The 23278-nt window shown below is 40.8% G+C and overlaps 1 protein-coding gene across 5 annotated transcripts in view; it reads right to left on the reverse strand.

Annotated features, from left to right (window-relative positions):
• The window catches only part of LOC139764536 (allantoinase, mitochondrial), a 117206-nt gene that overhangs the window by 81607 nt on the left and 12321 nt on the right, over window positions 1–23278 (reverse strand). For 4 of the 5 annotated variants that reach the window (XM_071691266.1, XM_071691268.1, XM_071691267.1 and 1 more), the window contains exons 10-12: window positions 21636–21808; window positions 21336–21368; window positions 15910–20522 (exon numbers count right to left, since the gene is read on the reverse strand). In XM_071691266.1, the coding sequence (XP_071547367.1) occupies window positions 20370–20522; window positions 21336–21368; window positions 21636–21808 (359 nt within the window). In that variant the 3' untranslated portion in view covers window positions 15910–20369. Of the gene's footprint in view, window positions 1–15813; window positions 15845–15909; window positions 20523–21335; window positions 21369–21635; window positions 21809–23278 lie in introns of those variants that run through there. The other variant, XM_071691270.1, reaches the window with a different exon arrangement.

Consider the following 23278-nt stretch of genomic DNA (forward strand, 5'->3'; position numbering starts at 1 on the left):
ATGGGGAGATATATATCAAAACTGGCTTGGCCTTTTAGAACACGCAGTTTATTCGTCTGGATCACACCCGGGAATGACACCAACGTTATCCTAGGTTAGCGCCCGAAATGACTGGTCAGCAGGCATATTGATCGTGCCATGACCTTCGTAGGACGTGGAAAATGAATAGCTAACTTGTTAGGTTTTAACGTCACGAGTTCCAGTGTGCAGGATATGCCAAAAGCAACAGACGATCGGAACCCAGCAAACCAAAATTTTGATCAGGCAGAAACCTGTAAGGCGAATGTTTATTCCAAACTGGTGGTAGATGTCACAAATATTCATACAGACATTATCGAATGTATACGTCACAGAAAATCAAACTGCCGCTGACAATTCAAAACACTCGTTACCAGCGGACGAAATAAGTAGCCAGAATAACGTATTGGACCGCGTTATACCAGGGAATAAAAATAGTCTGACTCCAACAGAGAGAGAGAGAGAGAGAGAGAGAGAGAGAGAGAGAGAGAGAGAGAGAGAGAGAGAGAGAGAGAGAGATTACAGCGTTGCCAAAAACAGCTTTAACCTCCTAAGGGAAAGAAAAAGTTGAAAAGCTTACCTGTTGTTCCGTACAGGTGGTTCGGTGTACACACACAACTGCACGGGAGAGAAAGAGAGAGAACACGAAGTAGGGTCTAAGGCTCCTTTTCGTCATACGCTTAACAAAGTACTCAAATTCATGTCAGCATTACTTACACAAGAATTTCATATTCGAGTGCTAAAACACTTCATGACAACCAGTCATCATGACACAGTCAGCAGTCATAACTCAGTCGCCACTGCAGTCATCCTTCACGTGTCATTTATCATGACACTCAGTCATTAGCCAACCGTTATGACAGCAAACCACCATGACAAGCAATCATGGCAGTCAGCCATCATACCCATCGACTGTCATGGTCTATAAGCCATCTTGACAGTCGGCCGTTACAGCAATCAGCCGGTATGACAGTCTTCCGTCATGACAGTCAGTAATCAAGTGAGACAGGTAGCAGTCATAACAGTGTGGGTATTAGATTCCTTCACCAAGCCTTTCTTGAAACAAAAATAAACGTAAAAATGAATGGATTTATTAGTGGTATAAATGAATGCAATTACTTGTGGTGTAAATGTAAATATCTACCTCTGGTACAAACGAAGGTAATTATTTTGTAGAGTAAATGAAGGCATTTCCTTGTGGTATAAATGAAGGCAATTACTAGCGGTGTAAATTAAGGCATTCACTAGCCGTTGAAGGCAATTACTCGTGGAGTAAACCAAGGCATTTACAAGTGGTATGAATGAAGGCATTTACAGGTGGTATATATGAGAGCATTTACAGGTGGTATATATGAAAGCATTTACTGGTGGTATATATATGAAGGCATTTATTGGTGGTTCTAATTATAGTCGTGTTAGCAGGCGCCAAGGAGGGAGGAAGGCTCCAGCAGCCACCCTCACCCTGACCTGTCCGTTCGCACCACTCTCTCACTACCTTTTGGTTGATTTTTGTTTTTCGTGAGGCACCTCGTGACGTGAGGAGGCGACGGACCCACGCCCTCTCGCTCTGCTTGGCACCTTCCTCCAGCAAGTACTTGTGGGTTAGGTGTAATTATCTACATACGCAGTGCGGGAGGGAGTTCTAAACATGTAGTTACACTTTGTGATGACACGTTTCTTACAGCAAGTTGGCGTTCTTTTAACTTAGTGGATATGAGCCATATATATATATATATATATATATATATATATATATATATATATATATATATATATATATATATATATATATCCCTGGGGATACGGGAGAAAGAATACTTCCCACGTATTCCCTGCGTGTCGTAGAAGGCGACTAAAAGGGGAGGGAGCGGGGGGCTGGAAATCCTCCCCTCTCGTTTTTTTTTAATTTTCCAAAACAAGGAACAGAGATTGGGTCAGGTAAAGGCCCAGTCCTCTGTTCTTAACGCTACCTCGCTGATGCGGGAAATGGCGAATAGTTTGAAAGAAAGAAAGATATATATATATATATATATATATATATATATATATATATATATATATATATATATATATATATATATATATATATTCGGTGTGTACATACACACATGCACACCAGCCTTAGCCAAGACACCCATTTATTGACCCAGCCCCTAGGTGAACACCTGGGTTGGCTGTGGGCTGACTGCCGCGCCCAGGATGCAACCTTAGGCAGGTCCGCGCTGACTCATGGTCTTCCACGCTAACCGCTGCGCCACAGACACCCGCGTTTATAATCACTTCTTTGTACTATACGAGGAAGGAGTTCTATATTCGTGGGTCCCCATCTTGTGAACACTCCCTAAAATCACGCGCGCGCACGTGTGTGTGTCTGTGTGTGTGTCTGTGTGTGTGTGTGTGTAAGGGGGGAGCGTGGATTACAAAGACCACACTAAGCGTTTTGTAAATAAATCTACTTTTACTCACTTTCGGCTCCTTAAAATGAATTCATAAGTTCAAGAGACATCATGTTGCTGATGCATATGAGGCGGTGAAAGAAGCGCCCTACGAGGTGTCAGGGGAGGAAGACCTCCGCTTCGCATGGGGTCCTGGGCAGGGGGTCCTTTGCTTTATTAGGGGGGGTGGGGGGTTCCAGGGCACTGGTATCCCTGCCACCCAGGGGATCCAGACCTCTGCCTGAGTGTACGCCCCATCTCCCTTAACACACCCTTGCTCGGGTCGGACAGTCATTCACTTCCTTGAACAGAATTTCTTGACCTCAAGACGTCTTATGCATTCTAGTCTGTTCAGCTGCTGGCTTAACTAAGAGCACCCTACTATTACTACTCGTAATAATAATAATAATTTTACTACGAGTTTTATTATTATCTAATTCCCACATTTCCATCACCCCAGCTGAGTCGGTCGCAGAAGCACATCTAAATAAATACTTTTGTGGGAAAAATCGTCCGCAAATGATTATGCTGCCTTGAGGAGGCGACGCGGTCTATACCTGGAGTAGCAACAGCCCGGTTGTAACTGTTAGGGAAACTATTTGAGAGGTGGGTCATGAGGGCCGCCAGCACGTCTGCTGCCTTCCCGACAGACGGGCCACGATAGCGGCACTCCCGACAGGGATCTCCCTCGGACAATGGCTTCCCCGACAGGGATCTCCCTCAGACAATGGTTTCCCCGACAGGGATCTCCCTCAGACAATGGCTTACCCGACAGGGACTCTCTTCAGCCCTTGAATCTCACAGGCCTGTGTTCGGGTCCCGGACCTGGTAGACTACCCAAATGATCATCCTCTTTTCTAAGGCTGGTCGATAAATAGCCATGTAGCGTAATATATATATATATATATATATATATATATATATATATATATATATATATATATATATATATATATATATATATATATATATGAGACATTCCGTTCGCTGACAAATATCAGAATAGAATTTAAGTATATGGATAAGGAACTAAGAAGAACATTCCTCTCAGGTTAAGTCACCGCACAAAGAACTACTGCAAATGGTCCAGGGGAAGGCAACAAAGACAGTGACATAATCAGCGAGCTGAGTCATAATGAAAGGTTAGACGCCATATATTAATCCACTGAGGAAAGGAGAAGAGTAAGGGGTGACCTGATCACAACCATTAATTTTCCAACCAGTACGATGACGTCAACGGTAAACATTCTTCGAAAAATATTGGGACAAAAGACAAGCAGAGACCATGATACGAAATTAAGCAAGAAACTTGTCAGGAAATATGTACAGTAGTACCTCTATAGCGAGGGAACAGTGAATGAATGGAATAAACTGAATCATTTCGTCGTGAATGTGGACAGCATACACAAGGTTTAAAAGCTGTATGACAACATAGAAAGCTCTCGAGAGATGCGGCATCACGAGCGTATAACTTCCTACCCATACCGTACAAATAGGAATAACAGAGAGATCATTACAAATGCGTAATCGCAAAGACAGTAGACGAGAGATTGTCCCTAATCTCCTTTCATGATAAAAGGGAAGATAATTGGCAATTTTCGCTGCTGCCGGACACAACTCTTGTCACACAACTGTCAAAACCTCCATTCTCTCGCTCGCCAGCACAGAACAGTAAATCCGCCCCAGGTGTGGTACAGTGATGTGGGAGTTGTGGTGACACACTATAAGCGGTACATGTTGTACCCCAGGTGTGGCTGGTACAGTGATGTGGGAGTTGTGGTGACACCATATAACCGGTACGTGTTGTACCCCACGTGTGGTGGTACAGTGGTGTGGCGACACAATCAGAGGGGTACATGTACCCCGGGTGCGGTACAGCGATGGGTGGTGAGGGCCAGGTGGCCTCCATGCAGGTATTGATAGCGGGAGGGCAGGCAGGCAGGTAAGGGAGGGGGCGCTATACATAGAGCAGGAGTGGGCGCTCTCCTCTGATTGCTGATACTGATGAGACCGCGCCACGACCCTCCCTCTCACCACACATATACAGGCATCTTCACAGCCGCCCTCGGGATGACTGAATACACGTGTCATTTCCTCCACCTTTCGCCCCTCTTTCCGTGTGGCGTTGGGGAAAAAAGGTCGCGCCTGTATGAAACTCTGATAATGATGCTCTACATACTCACAGTCTTGCAACCTTTCTTTCAAGTAGCGTCAGTTATGATTTAATAGAATAGTACAGTTTCTTGGTGTAAGCCAAGTGCAGTATGGTGTCTATCGCTTACTTCAGGAAAAGTTCAAACATCGCTCTGGTACCGAATGGAGCGAGACGGTTCGACTCCCGAGTTCAATGCTTCAATACTTGAGTTTTGATGCGTCTGGCCTTTGACCTGATCCTTTCGAGTCAGGATGAATGTCATGCCATTATACCATACTGGGTTGCAACGTCGTCTTCTAGGGTCGTTCTGTCGTAATAAAGGGTTTAAATGGGCATTATGAGATAAGAGAGAGAGAGAGAGAGAGAGAGAGAGAGAGAGAGAGAGAGAGAGAGAGAGAGAGAGAGAGAGAGAGAGAGAGAGAGAGAGGGAGAGAGAGAGAGAGAGAGAGAGAGAGAGAGAGAGCTACTCATCAGCAACCTCCTTCTCACACAGTAAATCCTGGTCATTCAGTCAGTGTTGTATCAGTGATAGCCGCAAATGCTCCAGCCTTCATCATCAGGTATTTCAGGAGGGAGTTTACAGAGTGGTTTCGCGGGTGGCGCCAGGCATTAAGGATCCTTCCTACTGGTCGGGCGGGTATGTGGTGAGTGTTCCTCTGGCTGCACCAAGGCCAACCCCACCAGCACTTCATACTACGTATTTCTGGATCACTTCGTACTAAGCACATGAGAACTTCATACTTCAAATAGCTGAATAAACCACAGGGGTTTGCCCTTTTAAAAGCCATGGCCCATGAGAGTATTTCAGACGCTCCTGGCAGGAGAGCCGAATAAATTACAGGAGCAGTTTTTATCTCCTTCTAATGCGATATCACGCCTGTGCTGATGGTGGCGTGAGGCTGGGTAAGGTCTGGCGGACGGCAGGAGGTTTAACCCTAGATATGCTGGTGATTTATACCATCGACTCCTATGGAAGGAAGAAGGAGGTGAAAACGATGCGACAATTTTCAGGAATATTTTGAACATTGCCTTTTTTTAATGGGAATTGGTCGTGGCTCCTTGCAATTACTGTTAGGGCGCCATTAAACGAAGAGTTGATGGGATATATACCCTGGTAATGGCAGGCGGGGTGGGTCAGGCCCCCGTGCCAACCTCTGGACTCCAAAAACAGACCAGCGGGTCAAGACTTACAGTATTTTGAAGTCGGGTGGATCCCAGGGTTGCTGGGTCGAAGTCCACTCTTTGAGCATGATAGTACGATCCTTGAGCAGCGATAATGGGACCCCTTAAGTATGAAAGTACGATCCTTGAGCAGCGACGGTGCCATCCTTTGGTACGACGGCCACCAAGCACGTCACACCCAAGGGATGTACCGTCATGCTCAAGGTGATTAAACTGATCAGTAGTCAGAGCTGGGAGTAATGGAAATCTGGCATTACTCATTACGTAGGCAAAGATGCGAGCAAGGATCATCTCCCCAGATGCCTTTACTACTAATTTTCACAGCCGGATGACATCTCCCCCAACGAAATATCCGATATACGGGTGTTACCGGACTGCGCCTGCCTGTGGATACACCGCAAGTGAAGTGTAACGTTCAGAAGCGACGGCTTTATCATCGTCAATGCAAAAAAGGGAGTACAGATTCCTTGAGGGACTTCTCAAGCCAAAGGCTTCCATCATTTCCATGCTTCTGACTGAAGCGCAGCCTCGTAAAAGGGGTTCTAGGGTTACATAATAATAATAATAATAATAATAATAATAATAATAATAATAATAATAATAATAAATCAGTTAAAACATGAGTACACTTGTCAGACACTAAGACGCCACGACGCCTTACGACAGTACCGTAGCATCGTTCTCAAGGGTCGTACCTTCGTGTTCACGGGCCGCCCCGTCGTGCTCTGAGGGTCGAAGTGTCGTACTCGAAGCATAGCGTCCTGCTCAAGATGTTAACTGTCTTGTCAGGACAACAATCTCTACCATTAGTCTTTACTCAGGGAAGTCTAAAAACTTAATCTAACGTCACAGAGAACAGACAAAAACTCCCGCCGACTTAACAAGCCGTGAGACGCACATGGACACACACACACACACACACACACACACACACATACATCACCCGAGACAGAAATCTGCCGTTTCTTCGCACCGAACCTTGCATTATTCTCCCGCTTCAAGCTACGAACAAGGATTATTAGTAGAGAATCCACGGACCAGCTTCATCGTACATCCTGGCATAAAAAAAAAAAGGAACCAACACATCACTTTAGGGAGAAAAAGTACGACAGGAATGGTTTCATGGTACCGTAAGAATGGCTCAATGGGGGTGATTTATACGATGAGGTGAAAGACGAGACGAACTATAAAGATACAAGGTGAGAACTACTACTACTGGGTTCATACTCGAGTAGAAAACAATTTAGCGAAACACATGACTGACTCTTCTCCAGCGGGAGAAACCGCCAGGTGACTCACGGATTAATTATAGAGGGAGAGGGGTTTGGAGAGCATGGGGTGGGCTGTTATAGTGAGCGGGGGGGAGATGAGATGCGGGGAGGGGGGTGACAGTGAGGGATGGGGAGAAGATAATGAGCGGCAGAGAGAGGATGATGAGGGACGGGGAGAGGATAGTGAGTGGCAAGGAGAGGATAGCGAGCGGCGGGGAGAGGCAACAGGAGGGTAGTGAGGGGCGGGAAGAAGACGAGAGGAGGAGTGAAGGGTGGGGAGAGGACAGTGATGGGATTATGAATATGAGCAGGGGGTGGGGGAGAAGACTGTGAGAGGTAGGCAGAGAACAGTGAGCCATGGGGACAGTATAGTGACAGGGTGGCGAGACCATAATGAGGATCGGAAAATGTACAGTGAACAGCGGGGAGAATATACGCGTGAGATGAGGAGAGGAGAACGAAGAATGTGGGAAGATAGTGAAGGGCAGGGAGAGGACAGTGAGGGGGCAGGAAGAGGAAAGTTAGAGTCAGGGAAAGGATAGTGGGTGGGAAGGAAGAAGATAGTGAGGGACGGGGGAGAGGATAGTGAAGGGCAGGGAGACGTTTGTGAGCGGCGAAGACGCTACTGAGGAACGGTGAGAGGAGCAGAGAGGATAGTCATTGGCGGGGGAGGAGAGTGAACAGTGAGGGGGAAGGGGGGGGGGAGATGTTGCTAAGGGATGGGAAGAAGATGGTAAGGACGTAGAGAGGATGAATGTCGGCCAAGAAGACGGAGGTAAGAATGTGGTAAGGGGTAATAATGACGGAATGGCGTGTTTTCCTGTCACACCAGTACTCGCGCATCGTAAGTTTTGTTTCAATACTTATTTCTACTTTGGGGAGGAAGGAAGGGGGTTACACTCGTGGGGTCCCATCTCTTTACACACTGATAACTATCGTACAACTTTTCCAACATCTACATGTTGTCCGCATTCACCATGTTCTAATTATTAGTTTATGCCATTCACCGAAAAAAGTTTTACCGTAAAAAACTTTTTTCTTTACAAGTTTTTTGCTTAACTTCATCTTATGGCCTCTGGGTTTTTTTCCTTACATCTTCCAAAGAACTTTTTACAGGATAAATCATTTTGGTTTAAACGTTGTGATCATGTCACTCATCGCTTCCTTAGCGGACAAAATTATGGCCTCTAATTCTTCACTTTTATTCACCTCTTTTAGTTTGGTACTATCTTTGGTTGCCCTCTAAACCTTTTCTATTAGCCCTTTGTGTTTCTATAGATACGGTGACCATAATTGGGAAGTACATTCTAGTATCGGCCTTAGTAGAATGTGAAAAGCTTTGGACGGCACAAAGTTAAATGTTTCATATATATATATATATATATATATATATATATATATATATATATATATATATATATATATATATATATATATATATGGAACAAATACTAGGCTGGATGGGATCTAGCCAGATTCTACCAACTTCTAAAACTCATGGAGCATATTTACTACAATCAGCTACAGGTCTATTGTGTAAATTCACTTGCATAAGTTATAGATTATCAATCATTAATCCAATACTTATGCTAATCACATGTAAAAGTTCAAAGGACGAGTTGGGAAATAAAGCAAGACAAATTACTAATATATCACAATGATCAGTTCACGCTGTCTAACTTCCTAGTCATAAATAATGCGTGTGTCACATCGAGGTCGGCTGAATGAAAAACGCCACCTTCATATGGGTGTTGAGGAAGCGTCGCGCGCCGCCTGTAAATGCTGTGTGGCCGCTGAGTGAGGCTCCCGCCTGAGTTTATGTGACGAATTCACGGAAACGTTGAAGCTCAGCCAAAGCCAAACCTTCCAAACAAAAATGACCTATGCGTGTAATGGTGATAGAGATTACAGTTGTGAGTGAAGGAGATTGCCCTCAAGAGAGAAGAGCTCCTTGACTGGTGTTCGGTCATAATAAGCTTTATGATTACCGGATGTTGAGTCGAAATTCCTGGACTTTGTGCAACATTGATTTTTCAGATAACTTTAAAAGTCATAAGGGGACTTCGGGGCTATACCGTATATTCCTGATTTTACAATAATATTTAAGCCTATCCTAATTATAATCTTCACTAAAGACTTACATTGCTCTACTGAATCATGCAAGTCACATGGTTTGACCAAACTATTAAAGGGTCACGCCATTATACCCTAAGGGTGAACTATCGTGTTCAAGGAATAACTATTTGTGAGGTTAAGCTATCAACACATGCCACCAACTGCCACACACTATTTCCCACAACTTAACATACCTTCTACCAGACTGTCTTAATCTTTAGTTAATATTTGTTCAGTTTCAGAGAATAATTCGATCAAGAGGTATTTCGTTATAATTTTTTCAGATTGTATAGGGAAAACAATTACCCATTCCCCATCAAAACTGATGACATCGTGAACTTCAGGTTGGTTGGTAAATTGTTTGGGCTCTAGCCTATCAACTACGGCCATCCAAGTCGACTACATCCACCATGTGAAATAACTTTAAAACCCTCTTCAGGTGTTGAAAATCATTCATAGACCACATACACTCACTATGTATGTGGCTTACAGACTTCAGTTCGCTTCTGAGACATAAACACTATTGCCACTAAAACATCAAATATTTCACACCATCCTATTTTGATCTGGTCATCAAAAACCTTTAACAATCGCATGTATATATCTAAACAATATCATTAACTCGTTTCCCATTCTCTGGGGATAGCTTAGTCATGCACCTTTTGTCAGCAACTAATGATCAAAACTAAGACCTTAATTTAAGATAGCAAACTTTTTACCTGCGTGTGAAACTGACACTTATCACTGCTCAGCATTTAGCATTGTTACATTATGAGGCTTGAATGTCTACAAACGGCAAGACAGAGCGAAATAATTCAATTCAGTTACCATTTAATTTTTATCATAAATAGAGCTTCGTCCAACATGCTGTGATACCTCATATCTAACACCATTATATATATATATATATTTTTTTTTTTTTTTTTTTATTTTTTTATACTTTGTCGCTGTCTCCCGCGTTTGCGAGGTAGCGCAAGGAAACAGACGAAAGAAATGGCCCAACCCCCCCCCCCCCCATACACATGTACATACACTCGTCCACACACGCAAATATACATACCTACACAGCTTTCCATGGTTTACCCCAGACGCTTCACATGCCTTGCTTCAATCCACTGACATCACGTCAACCCCTGTATACCACATGACTCCAATTCACTCTATTTCTTGCCCTCCTTTCACCCTCCTGCATGTTCAGGCCCCGATCACACAAAATCTTTTTCACTCCATCTTTCCACCTCCAATTTGGTCTCCCTCTTCTCCTCGTTCCCTCCACCTCCGACACATATATCCTCTTGGTCAATCTCTCCTCACTCATTCTCTCCATGTGCCCAAACCATTTCAAAACACCCTCTTCTGCTCTCTCAACCACGCTCTTTTTATTTCCACACATCTCTCTCACCCTTACGTTACTTACTCGATCAAACCACCTCACACCACACATTGTCCTCAAACATCTCATTTCCAGCACGTCCATCCTCCTGCGCACATCTCTATCCATAGCCCACGCCTCGCAACCATACAACATTGTTGGAACCACTATTCCCTCAAACATACCCATTTTTGCTTTCCGAGATAATGTTCTCGACTTCCACACATTTTTCAAGGCTCCCAAAATTTTCGCCCCCTCCCCCACCCTATGATCCACTTCCGCTTCCATGGTTCCATCCGCTGACAGATCCACTCCCAGATATCTAAAACACTTCACTTCCTCCAGTTTTTCTCCATTCAAACTCACCTCCCAATTGACTTGACCCTCACCCCTACTGTACCTAATAACCTTGCTCTTATTCACATTTACTCTCAACTTTCTTCTTCCACACACTTTACCAAACTCAGTCACCAGCTTCTGCAGTTTCTCACATGAATCAGCCACCAGCGCTGTATCATCAGCGAACAACAACTGACTCACTTCCCAAGCTCTCTCACCCCCAACAGACTTCATACTTGCCCCTCTTTCCAGGACTCTTGCATTTACCTCCCTTACAACCCCATCCATAAACAAATTAAACAACCATGGAGACATCACACATCCCTGCCGCAAACCTACATTCACTGAGAACCAATCACTTTCCTCTCTTCCTACACGTACACATGCCTTACATCCTCGATAAAAACTTTTCACTGCTTCTAACAACTTTCCTCCCACACCATATATTCTTAATACCTTCCACAGAGCATCTCTATCAACTCTATCATATGCCTTCTCCAGATCCATAAATGCTACATACAAATCCATTTGCTTTTCTAAGTATTTCTCACACACGCACATATACATATACATACCTATACATCTCAACGTATACATATATACATATACACATAAAGACATATACAAATATACACATGTACATAATTCATAGTCTGCCCTTATTCATTCCCATCGCCACCCCGCCACACATGAAATGACAACCCCCTCCCTCCGCATGTGCGCGAGGTAGCGCTAGGAAGAGAGAGAGAGAGAGAGAGAGAGAGAGAGAGAGAGAGAGAGAGAGAGAGAGAGAGAGAGAGGATAATGGCAAGCAAGTATGAATATGTACATGTGTATATATGCATATGTCTATGTGCGAGTGTATATGTTATGTATTTTGCACAAGATATATATATATATATATATATATATATATATATATATATATATATATATATACTATATATACTATATATATATATATATATATATATATATACTATATATACTATATATACTATATATATATATATATATATATATATATATATATATATATATATATATATATACTACTACGTTTGTGAATCAAGAACCATTGCAACACAAACCTCGCCAGGTGGTAGTGTCCCGCAGTGTATCGAGACAGACTTCCCCAGAACTTTTTTAAAGGGGAAGTAAATGCTTATAGTTGTGTTACTGGAGTGATAGTTTTCATACATGGCGCTTTGACAAGAAAATAGTGAAATTGGAAAAATGTAGCTTAGACATTGAAGCTTATTGATACAGTGGTTAAATTGATGAGAACTGCTATTGACGTTTGTGTAAATAAATTATACATTTCCCTTTTCCATAGCCAGAGGTTGAACCATTATGTGACATTCATTTCTTCATTTCATTTCAAGCTAGAAGTTTCAGTTTTCTAAATTGTTTCTTACATTTTTCATATGTATATATATGTATATGTGTGTGTGTGTGTGTGTATATGTGCGTATGTATGTGTATGTATGTATATATGTATATATATGTATATTATCCCTGGGGATAGGGGTGAAAGAATACTTCCCACGCATTCCTCGCGTGTCGTAGAAGGCAACTAGAGGGGACGGGAACGGGGGGCCAGAAATCCTCCCCTCCTTGTATTTTTAACTTTCTAAAATGGGAAACAGAAGAAGGAGTCACGCGGGGAGTGCTCATCCTCCTCGAAGGCTCAGACTGGGGTGTCTAAATGTGTGTGGATGTAACCAAGATGTGAAAAAAGGAGAGATAGGTAGTATGTTTGAGGAAAGGAACCTGGATGTTTTGGCTCTGAGTGAAACGAAGCTCAAGGGTAAAGGGGAAGAGTGGTTTGGGAATGTCTTGGGAGTAAAGTCAGGGGTTAGTGAGAGGACAAGAGCAAGGGAAGGAGTAGCACTACTCCTGAAACAGGAGTTGTGGGAGTATGTGATAGAATGTAAGAAAGTAAATTCTCGATTAATATGGGTAAAACTGAAAGTTGATGGAGAGAGATGGGTGATTATTGGTGCTTATGCACCTGGGCATGAGAAGAAAGATCATGAGAGGCAAGTGTTTTGGGAGCAGCTGAATGAGTGTGTTAGTAGTTTTGATGCACGAGACCGGGTTATAGTGATGGGTGATTTGAATGCAAAGGTGAGTAATGTGGCAGTTGAGGGAATAATTGGTATACATGGGGTGTTCAGTGTTGTAAATGGAAATGAAGAGCTTGCAGATTTATGTGCTGAAAAAGGACAGGTGATTGGGAATACCTGGTTTAAAAAGCGAGATATACATAAGTATACGTATGTAAGTAGGAGAGATGGCCAGAGAGCGTTACTGGATTACGTGTTAATTGACAGGCGCGCGAAAGAGAGACTTTTGGATGTTAATGTGCTGAGAGGTGCAACTAGAGGGATGTCTGATCATTATCTTGTGGAGGCTAAGGTGAAGATTTGTATGGGTTTTCAGAAAAGAAGAGTGAATGTTGGGGTGAAGAGGGTGGTGAGAGTAAGTGAGCTTGGGAAGGAGACTTGTGTGAGGAAGTACCAGGAGAGACTGAGTACAGAATGGAAAAAGGTGAGAACAATGGAAATAAGGGGAGTGGGGGAGGAATGGGATGTATTTAGGGAATCAGTGATGGATTGCGCAAAAGATGCTTGTGGCATGAGAAGAGTGGGAGGTGGGTTGATTAGAAAGGGTAATGAGTGGTGGGATGAAGAAGTAGGATTATTAGTGAAAGAGAAGAGAGAGGCATTTGGACGATTTTTGCAGGGAAAAAATGCAATTGAGTGGGAGATGTATAAAAGAAAGAGACAGGAGGTCAAGATAAAGGTGCAAGAGGTGAAAAAGAGGGCAAATGAGAGTTGGGGTGAGAGAGTATCATTAAATTTTAGGAAGAATAAAAAGATGTTCTGGAAGGAGGTAAATAAAGTGCGTAAGACAAGGGAGTAGATGGGAACTTCAGTGAAGGGCGCAAATGGGGAGGTGATAACAAGTAGTGGTGATGTGAGAAGGAGATGGAGTGAGTATTTTGAAGGTTTGTTGAATGTGTTTGATGATAGAGTGGCAGATATAGGGTGTTTTGGTCGAGGTGGTGTGCAAAGTGAGAGGGTTAGGGAAAATAATTTGGTAAACAGAGAAGAGGTACTAAAAGCTTTGCGGAAGATGAAAGCCGGCAAGGCAGCAGGTTTGGATGGTATTGCAGTGGAATTTATTAAAAAAGGGGTTGACTGTATTATTGACTGGTTGGTAGGGTTATTTAATGTATGTATGACTCATGGTGAGGTGCCTGAGGATTGGCGGAATGCGTGCATAGTGCCATTGTACAAAGGCAAAGGGGATAAGAGTGAGTGCTCAAATTACAGAGGTATAAGTTTGTTGAGCATTCCTGGTAAATTATATGGGAGGGTATTGATTGAGAGGGTGAAGGCATGTACAGAGCATCAGATTGGGGAAGAGCAGTGTGGTTTCAGAAGTGGTAGAGGATGTGTGGATCAGGTGTTTGCTTTGAAGAATGTATGTGAGAAATACTTAGAAAAGCAAATGGATTTGTATGTAGCATTTATGGATCTGGAGAAGGCATATGATAGAGTTGATAGAGATGCTCTGTGGAAGGTACTAAGAATATATGGTGTGGGAGGCAAGTTGTTAGAAGCAGTGAAAAGTTTTTATCGAGGATGTAAGGCATGTGTACGTGTAGGAAGAGAGGAAAGTGATTGGTTCTCAGTGAATGTAGGTTTGCGGCAGGGGTGTGTGATGTCTCCATGGTTGTTTAATTTGTTTATGGATGGGGTTGTTAGGGAGGTAGATGGAAGAGTTTTGGAAAGAGGGGCAAGTATGAAGTCTGTTGGGGATGAGAGAGCTTGGGAAGTGAGTCAGTTGTTGTTCGCTGATGATACAGCGCTGGTGGCTGATTCATGTGAGAAACTGCAGAAGCTGGTGACCGAGTTTGGTAAAGTGTGTGAAAGAAGAAAGTTAAGAGTAAATGTGAATAAGAGCAAGGTTATTAGGTACAGTAGGGTTGAGGGTCAAGTCAATTGGGAGGTAAGTCTGAATGGAGAAAAACTGGAGGAAATAAAGTGTTCTAGATATCTGGGAGTGGATCTGGCAGCGGATGGAACCATGGAAGTGGAAGTGGATCATAGGGTGGGGGAGGGGGCGAAAATCCTGGGTGCCTTGAAGAATGTGTGGAAGTCGAGAACATTATCTCGGAAAGCAAAAATGGGTATGTTTGAAGGAATAGTGGTTCCAACAATGTTGTATGGTTGCGAGGCGTGGGCTATGGATAGAGTTGTGCGCAGGAGGATGGATGTGCTGGAAATGAGATGTTTGAGGACAATGTGTGGTGTGAGGTGGTTTGATCGAGTAAGTAACGTAAGGGTAAGAGAGATGTGTGGAAATAAAAAGAGCGTGGTTGAGAGAGCAGAAGAGAGTGTTTTGAAATGGTTTGGGCACATGGAGAGAATGAGTGAGGAAAGATTGACCAAGAGGATATATGTGTCAGAGGTGGAGGGAACGAGGAGAAGTGGGAGACCAAATTGGAGGTGGAAAGATGGAGTGAAAAAGATTTTGTGTGATCGGGGCCTGAACATGCAGGAGGGTGAAAGGAGGGCAAGGAATAGAGTGAATTGGATCGGGGTTGACGTGCTGTCAGTGGATTGAATCAGGGCATGTGAAGCGTCTCGGGTAAACCATGGAAAGCTGTGTAGGTATGTATATTTGCGTGTGTGGACGTGTGTATATACATGTGTATCTGGGTGGGTTGGGCCATTTCTTTCGTCTGTTTCCTTGCGCTACCTCGCAAACGCGGGAGACAGCGACAAAGCAAAAAAAAAAAAAAAAAAAAAAAAAAATATATATATATATATATATATATATATATATATATATATATATAAAGCAGGAGCATTATTTGGGCCTGAGCATACAATTTTGGTTTAATTGGCTTACCTTTTGGTACTGCTTACACCATCATTAGTGTCTATAAAGAAAGGATAATGTGCATGAAATATCTGCATTATGAATGTTTATATAAAGCATAAAGTGTCAAAATTTTTTTCTTTAATATGTGTCATAAAAGTCCAAAATATAGAATTAATAATCAATAAATGAAGTACATGAATACTGAAAATGACTGACAGTCCTACCTTGCCAAAAAAAACACCCTAAGATGTGACACACACATAAACAGAGGCAATATTTCCTAGTCAAGATTACAATCCCCTAATTTACATATTCTACCCCTAAAACATACATTCAAAACAGCTAGACAGTTCTTGCCTAAATCTAATTAAGCTTAAAAAAGAATACAATAACTGTTGATATCTCATTTCTGGTTTGTTCCAGTAGGACAAAGTGACTCAGCATTAACAGATCACTTATGAGCCACTGGCCAGCAAAGAGAAGCACAATGTCACCATTAAGTGATCACCGTCATGAGCCTGATTCTGAACTGCTGTGAAAGGTGGTTTGGCAGTTTTAAAATATATCTAGGTGTTGTGTGATGATGTGGGGTAAGGAAGGGGTAGCACTTCTGCTGTGAAGGAATAGTGGGAATATGGGAAAGTGTAAGAAGCGAGTCCCAGACTGAACTGAGTAAAATTATAAGAGGTTGGCAATTAATGCTTATAAAAGGACTGTGGAAGAGTGATAAGTGTTTTAGAAGGAGCTGTGTGAGTGTGTCAGCAATTATGAGGTGGGAGATGGTTGACTTTAATGCAAAAGAGGGTAATGTGGTAGCAGTATATATAATTGGGGGTATCAGGTGTTTAGTGATGTGAACAGAAGTGATGAACAGCTGGTGGAGTTGTGTGCAGAAAAAGAACTGACGACAGGGAATATATTGCTTAAAAAGAGGGGCATATATATCGTATACAAGGTTGAGTAGGAGAGACAGAAATTGGGCATAACTGGATCATGCACTAGTCACAGGTGGGCAAACGAGATACTATTAAATGTGAACAAGCTAAGAGACGCAGCTGGTGGGATGTATTATCATTACTTGGAGGAAAAACTGAAACCTTGCAGAAGCTTCAGGAAGAGTGGATGATAAGGATGGGAAGCAGTGGTGAACAAAGCAAGTTTGGAAAAGAGACTTGTGTGAAAAGGTACCATGAGATGCCGAATGTAAAATGGAAAAAGATGAGAGTAAATGAAGCTAAGAGAGTGGGTGAGGAATGGGAGGTACTTTGGGAAGAAGTGCTGACTTGTGTGAGAGAAGTGTGCTACAATTGGAAGGTGGGAGATGGGCATGTGAAAAAGGGTAGTGGGTGACGGGTTGAGGAAATTATGTTGCTAGTAAAAAAAGAAAAGAGAAGTGTATGGGAGGTGCTTACAGGGAAGAAGTGCAAGTGATCAGACGTACAAGTGAAAGCAGCAGATCAAGAGGAAGGCGCAACAGCTGATAAGGAGAGCAAATGAAAGTAAAAATGAATTGTGTAATGCTATGATTTAAGTACTTCAGTTCAACTTTTTCTGTAATATGCATTTACTTCATTATATCTAAGATTGAAAAAAGTGTATGTGTAGTAAAGTACACTACGAAGACTTTTACCGACAGAGAACAGAAAAGTTTGGAGTATACTAAATAAATCACTACAATATTACTGGACAATTTCTACAACAATTTACTGAATTGCTTTCATTCTACAACAACTTTTCTTAACATCCTACAGCAACAGTTTATCAGCCAAATCTATGAAGATAGTTATATCAAAAGACAATAATACTTCTACTCTTATTGAAGTAATCTTCGGGACATAGTAAGCAGTTCCATCTGTTCAATGCAACTGTGTCCTAACACAGATAGCCAGACCACTTTAAAAGAATCCATTTCTCCCAGGTAATTTTCTTTTTTCCTATCTTCCATCTCCTTACTGTTCTCATTATGCATGTATTCTATGAGCTTCTGTTTGTGAAAAAATCAGTCCTTTCACAAAAAAAAACTTTCTGCAGTAAACATCTTCTGATGAGCATGTTCTAATTAAACAAAGGGAGGGATTCACAATATTCCTTGCTAAAGGAATGCATCCATTTATGTCCATCTATGACAAACTATGCAATTTACTGATGAAAACAGTCAGACACTTTCCAAAATGTCACCTAGCACTTCATATATCTTCACATATAACAAAACTCTAAACAAGCATATACTTAACAGGTAAGCAATCTTATCAAAGAATGTTAATTCTTAGCCAATGAATTATCAAACTCTGAAACCATACTTGAAGAATCACTGCTTAGGAATGTGCTGCTTGTACAACAGATGATGCCACCATTTTAAGGAAGTTTATTTATGAAAACTACAAGGTTATCATTTTGAACAGTTGATCAGACAGAATTCTAGAACAAAGGATATTTCCTGTCTATAGCTTGAAGTACCTTGGTCACAAAGCAATTAGTTTTAGCTCTGTGGCATTCCCATTTAACCAGGACAACACAGGAAACCTATCCCAGGAGGAGCAGAAATTAGACCTTAGAGAAACACACATCTGTTCTCAGACTATGAGGAATGGACTCGCATTTAATTGTCACAGGGATAACCTTGCAAGAAGAGTTTCATAAAACAAAGTCCTTGGATAATAATCTCGACTCTGGGGTATGTGATCAGATCATGCTAGATACTGAGCCTATACCTTGCTAGAACGTGATATGGCAGGCAATGAATCCAAATGCTTTTGATTACTCATCTCCATACTCAGAACAGTAAGCATTTACAGCCAAGCAAACTGATGAAAAGAGCAGAAATTAAACCCACAACCTTAACTATAGCAGTTCAGAACTAAAATCTCATGGTTGTTTGCCCATTGATTATATGAAAAAGGACATCAGTGTTACTATACTCCTTAACCTTTCAGAGTGTCACATTCAAGCAATTTAGTCAAGATGAAAATGTTGTAGCCATTTTAAGTGTCATCCCCATGAGACTGAATTTAAAAGCATCCAAATGGAATTCAAAATTACATGCAAAGGTAGAGGACATAGCACCTGCAATCGTTTTCTGTAACTTCTTCAAAAAATATGCGAAGGTATATTCATATTCCAAGGTTCTAATGATTACTAAATATCAGTTAAAAAAACACATGCGTAGCACTTACACCTATAGGAATTTACATGAATAAGTCAACCAGTTTTTCCAATTATCTTGGAATGTTCATATTCAACTCAAAAGATAATATGACTATAAATCAATGTTGTTCACAGTCTTGTTATAAGTGACTGATATAGGTTTTATGATAGAAAGGTAGTAAAAAACCAGTGAATTGCCAAAGGAGCTTTGCTTCGGTATTTTCTGTTCAAAGTGTTTTGAAGGAGGGTCTAACACCTTTGGCTGTGCCTTTTCTAGCATAAGAAGATACAGCCTTAGTGTTCTTTTAAAAGTTTCTAATGATGATCTTTACCCATATTTTAGGACTATGAATGATGTAATCTACCTTACAATTAACCTTCCCTATTTCATGGTTCATGAAAAAGTCTTGTTGAAACTAAAATTCAACCTTTGAGCTAATAGAGGTTTATTCCTAACATTATTTTTACAACATTACCTTTAAAAGCAAAGACTGTGCGAGCATATATTCATAAACATAAAACTGAACTTACTACAAGATGCTAAATATATAGTCAGGATATTCCCTATTCCAAGTTATCATTTAAAGACCTTAACTAAGAGGCTTTGAATCGAATGAGTCTGAAGAAATGTAGGGCACATCCAAAAAATAACCATAATGCAAATGAATTCCTCAACTTGGTTTATCAATTTCTCATTCAAATTCAATTGCAAAGAGAACAAAATTGAAGCAAGAGAAAATCCCAGTCATATCAAAACCACAAAAAGGGGAAATGACCTCAATGAATTACTGGGTATGGAAATACAACAGCTACTGCTACTTCACATAAGCTATATTGCTATCAAGTGACTGAATTATTCATGATTAAGAGAGACAGTTTACAGAAAAAACACAAGTGTTTTACTCACCTATAAGCTGTCTAATTCATAATTCTTCTCCCTTAACCAATCAAATAATCTTTAGTATTAATTCAAAATTATTCTTTTCTTTACATGCTGAGCCAGTTCATTTAAGACTCAAGTCAACCCTCTAAAATCAATCCCAAGTCCATGTATGGATATTAAAATTCTATCACAACACTGATAAATGAAATCAGCCTTTCATCATGTGATCCTGGCCCTGGCATGGACATTTCTTTGGTAGTCAGCATGTGTTTCAGAAGCAGGCTTGGCAAAATCCAAGCCAAGGGGAGTTATAGATCTGAAGACTGTTTCATTTGATTCTATTAGTTACAACTAACTGACCCATGGAAAACATGCAATGAGGTGAGGAGTATTCTTTACAAAGGGAAAGTTAGGTTTTCTGTGCTTGGGTCCACATTCCTTGAATAATGAAACTGCTTAGTAAATGTCCATCAAATGCTGTTATGTGCAGATAAGTCATGTAAATGTTTCTCCTTCATAAGGAGAATATGAATCAATGAATCTACGCAAAATGACACTACAGCTTAGAATTCTTAAAAGTATCTGATGCAAAGACATAATTTCCTTGTGGTGCAGACGAGCAGAACTTTCCATCTTCAAATATTACCTTTCCACGTAACACTGTTTTGTGTACTTTACCTCTTAGAGTCTTGCCAATGTAAGGTGTTATCTGCAAGAAATAACATCATTCCCGTAAAACTCCATGAATACTGATCACATCCTGTGGGCAACCTCTCAAGACCTAAGATTCTACCAATATCTGTTTAAGTTAGACTATACATAAACATAATTTAATACTTACTACTGTACTAGATATCTAAGATGAAATAGTATTACCCATTACTTTTAAAAGAAGAAAACTTACATAAAGTTCAAGGAGAATTTTAAAAAGAAACTAGATCACAAATTATTAGTTCACAATAAGGTCTACTTATTGCAGTTACCTGCCAATATATTCAATGGTATATTCAAGTCACCATTAACTTTACAGTGCAAAAGGAAAAGTAAAGGTGGCAACAATATCATAAGATGATTGGGAAGAGTCACTTAGTTCAACAGTAATGAAGGTTACACATATAAAACAAGGATGGAACATATTCAATGTTATGATGTCAACTTTACTAAACTCTGCCATGGAATAACAAATCAAATTCTACAAGTACAGTACAACACATTCTGTTAATGAGAGGAATCAGTTTTAACATGTGATTATTTCAACTCAGTTCTATAATCTGATATTGCTCGCTCTGGCTCGTTATTTCATAAAAAAAATGCATTCACACAACCTAAAAAAAAGTAAAGCAGAATCTAATACAGGGATGACCAAACAGCTGTTCATGACCTGCGTGTTGCATGTGGCTTTCTTCCACTTAAACTGCCATATGTCATGGATTCACTAACCTATATGAAAACTAGGCATTTCTCACCTTCTTCTGATATATCATGGCATCATCAACCTACAAGAAAACTTGGCATTCCTTACCTTAGTCTTGTGATATATCATGGATTCATCAATCTATAGGGAACAAGCAAAATTGGGGTATATTAGGCAACATATCTAAAGGAAAGATTATCTTTGCTAGCTCACTACAATCATATCAAATATTCTCAAAACTTAATAAATGTTTGAGGCTTATTCAATGTTTATCAAAGTGTAAACTTTTAAAATTAATCTAAGAAATACTGCAGATTCTTTCAACATTCCTATTGGTGCTTTTAGAAAACTGATTCTTATATATCCTTTTCTTTTGTCTACCTGCATGCTACATATAAGCTAACTAACCTTGAATGTTTCATTTGGGTTCCAGATAACAAAATCAGCATCATGTCCCACTTTTAGTGCAGCCTTACGGTGTAGAAGAGAAGCTTGCAAAGCTGGTCCAATACACAAATATTTCACAACATCTTGTAGTGTGAATCCTCGATCACTGCCTTCAGTCCAGAACAGAGAAAGACCTGTCAGAGCAGAATAAACTGAATAGGATTATTTGAAGAAAATTAAAGTTACTATAATGCAGCCTCAACTAACTCATTCATGCTCTGTGTATCATATGATGCACATCGTAACAGGTTGCCTTGCATGCATTACGATATATTAATGGCTCCTACTGTATACTGAATTCCTCTGTATAAAGACATCCATTTGCTTTCTGATTTCCATTTTCAGCGCCTCACATGATACACCCATCAGGAAGATTTGACCGTGTTCAGTGCCTCCTTCCAGTCTCCTTTCTTATGGGTGGGTATGATATTTGATCTTTTTCACTCCCCTGGCACACCATCTTTCCCCAATGACATCTTGAAAAGTATTTCAAGAGGTTTGTCTGGTGTATATGCACAAATTCTCAATATATTGGTTAATTTACGTCATTACATAGGGCCTTGTAAGGATCAACACATTTCAAATGGATATAACTGAATTCAAACAGTAACAGACCACTGGGTCCAAATGAGGCTACTTATGATTGTGTAAGAGAACAGAAGCTCATGCATTTCAGTATTCTGTTAATGTCTTTCGAGAGATCTCAATGTTTTCTAAAGTCCACTTTCTACCCCTTCTCACTAGTGGTGGGGATATAGTGTCTTCCATTGTAGAAAATATTTTTGAACTTGTCATTCAGTTCCTCATATATCTTTCCATTGGCCTCAACTATTTTTCCCTTTGAATCCTTTAATCTATTTAGATGGTCTGTAACTGATGCTTCACTTGAAGAATTCATGGATAAGTTCTGGATTTTCACCCATCTTGTCTAAAACATTCTTTTCAAAATTACTCCAGTCCTCCTTTCTTCTGCTTCATTCATTCCTTACTCTGTCATACCATGCATAAGATGGGATGGCTGAAGTATCGCCTATATTTCTGCTGCTACACATCTCAAAGCTCCCACGCTTTTTGACTTTTTTGATTGCAATATTCTTCCCCTCTTCTTACATTTCCCTCTATATTTGAGGATAGAGGTACACATGTACCCACTCTTTCATCTTAAATTTCATAGAACCTTTTAAAATACCCTGGTTACTGGCTACTGAACTTTATTTTCAGTCTATGTTACCATACACATTTTTCAGTTGTGTAGTTTCTACAATTATACCTCTTCCTCAAGTCTTTCTATGTTACCATACATATTTTTCAGCTGTGTTGTTTCTATAATCATACCTCTTCCTCAAGTCCTGTCTTATTCCGGCTCTTTTAACAATGTTGTATAGCAAATAAACTTATGCATTACATAATCCCTTTTTCGAAATGGTGTATCATGTCTGATATTTTCAATATTCATGCTAATCTGTGCGTAGGGAAGTCCTAGTTATGAGGGTGAATCAGTCCCTTTCATCCTAATGTGTTCTCTGACGTGCTGGTATAGGAAACTTTCCCTTTTACATTCTAGGAACATATCTCCATGACTCCCTGTCACCATGAGAATTCAA

The sequence above is a fragment of the Panulirus ornatus genome, chromosome 50, assembly GCF_036320965.1.
Source record: "Panulirus ornatus isolate Po-2019 chromosome 50, ASM3632096v1, whole genome shotgun sequence".
In the NCBI taxonomy this organism is placed as follows: Eukaryota; Metazoa; Arthropoda; class Malacostraca; order Decapoda; family Palinuridae; genus Panulirus; species Panulirus ornatus.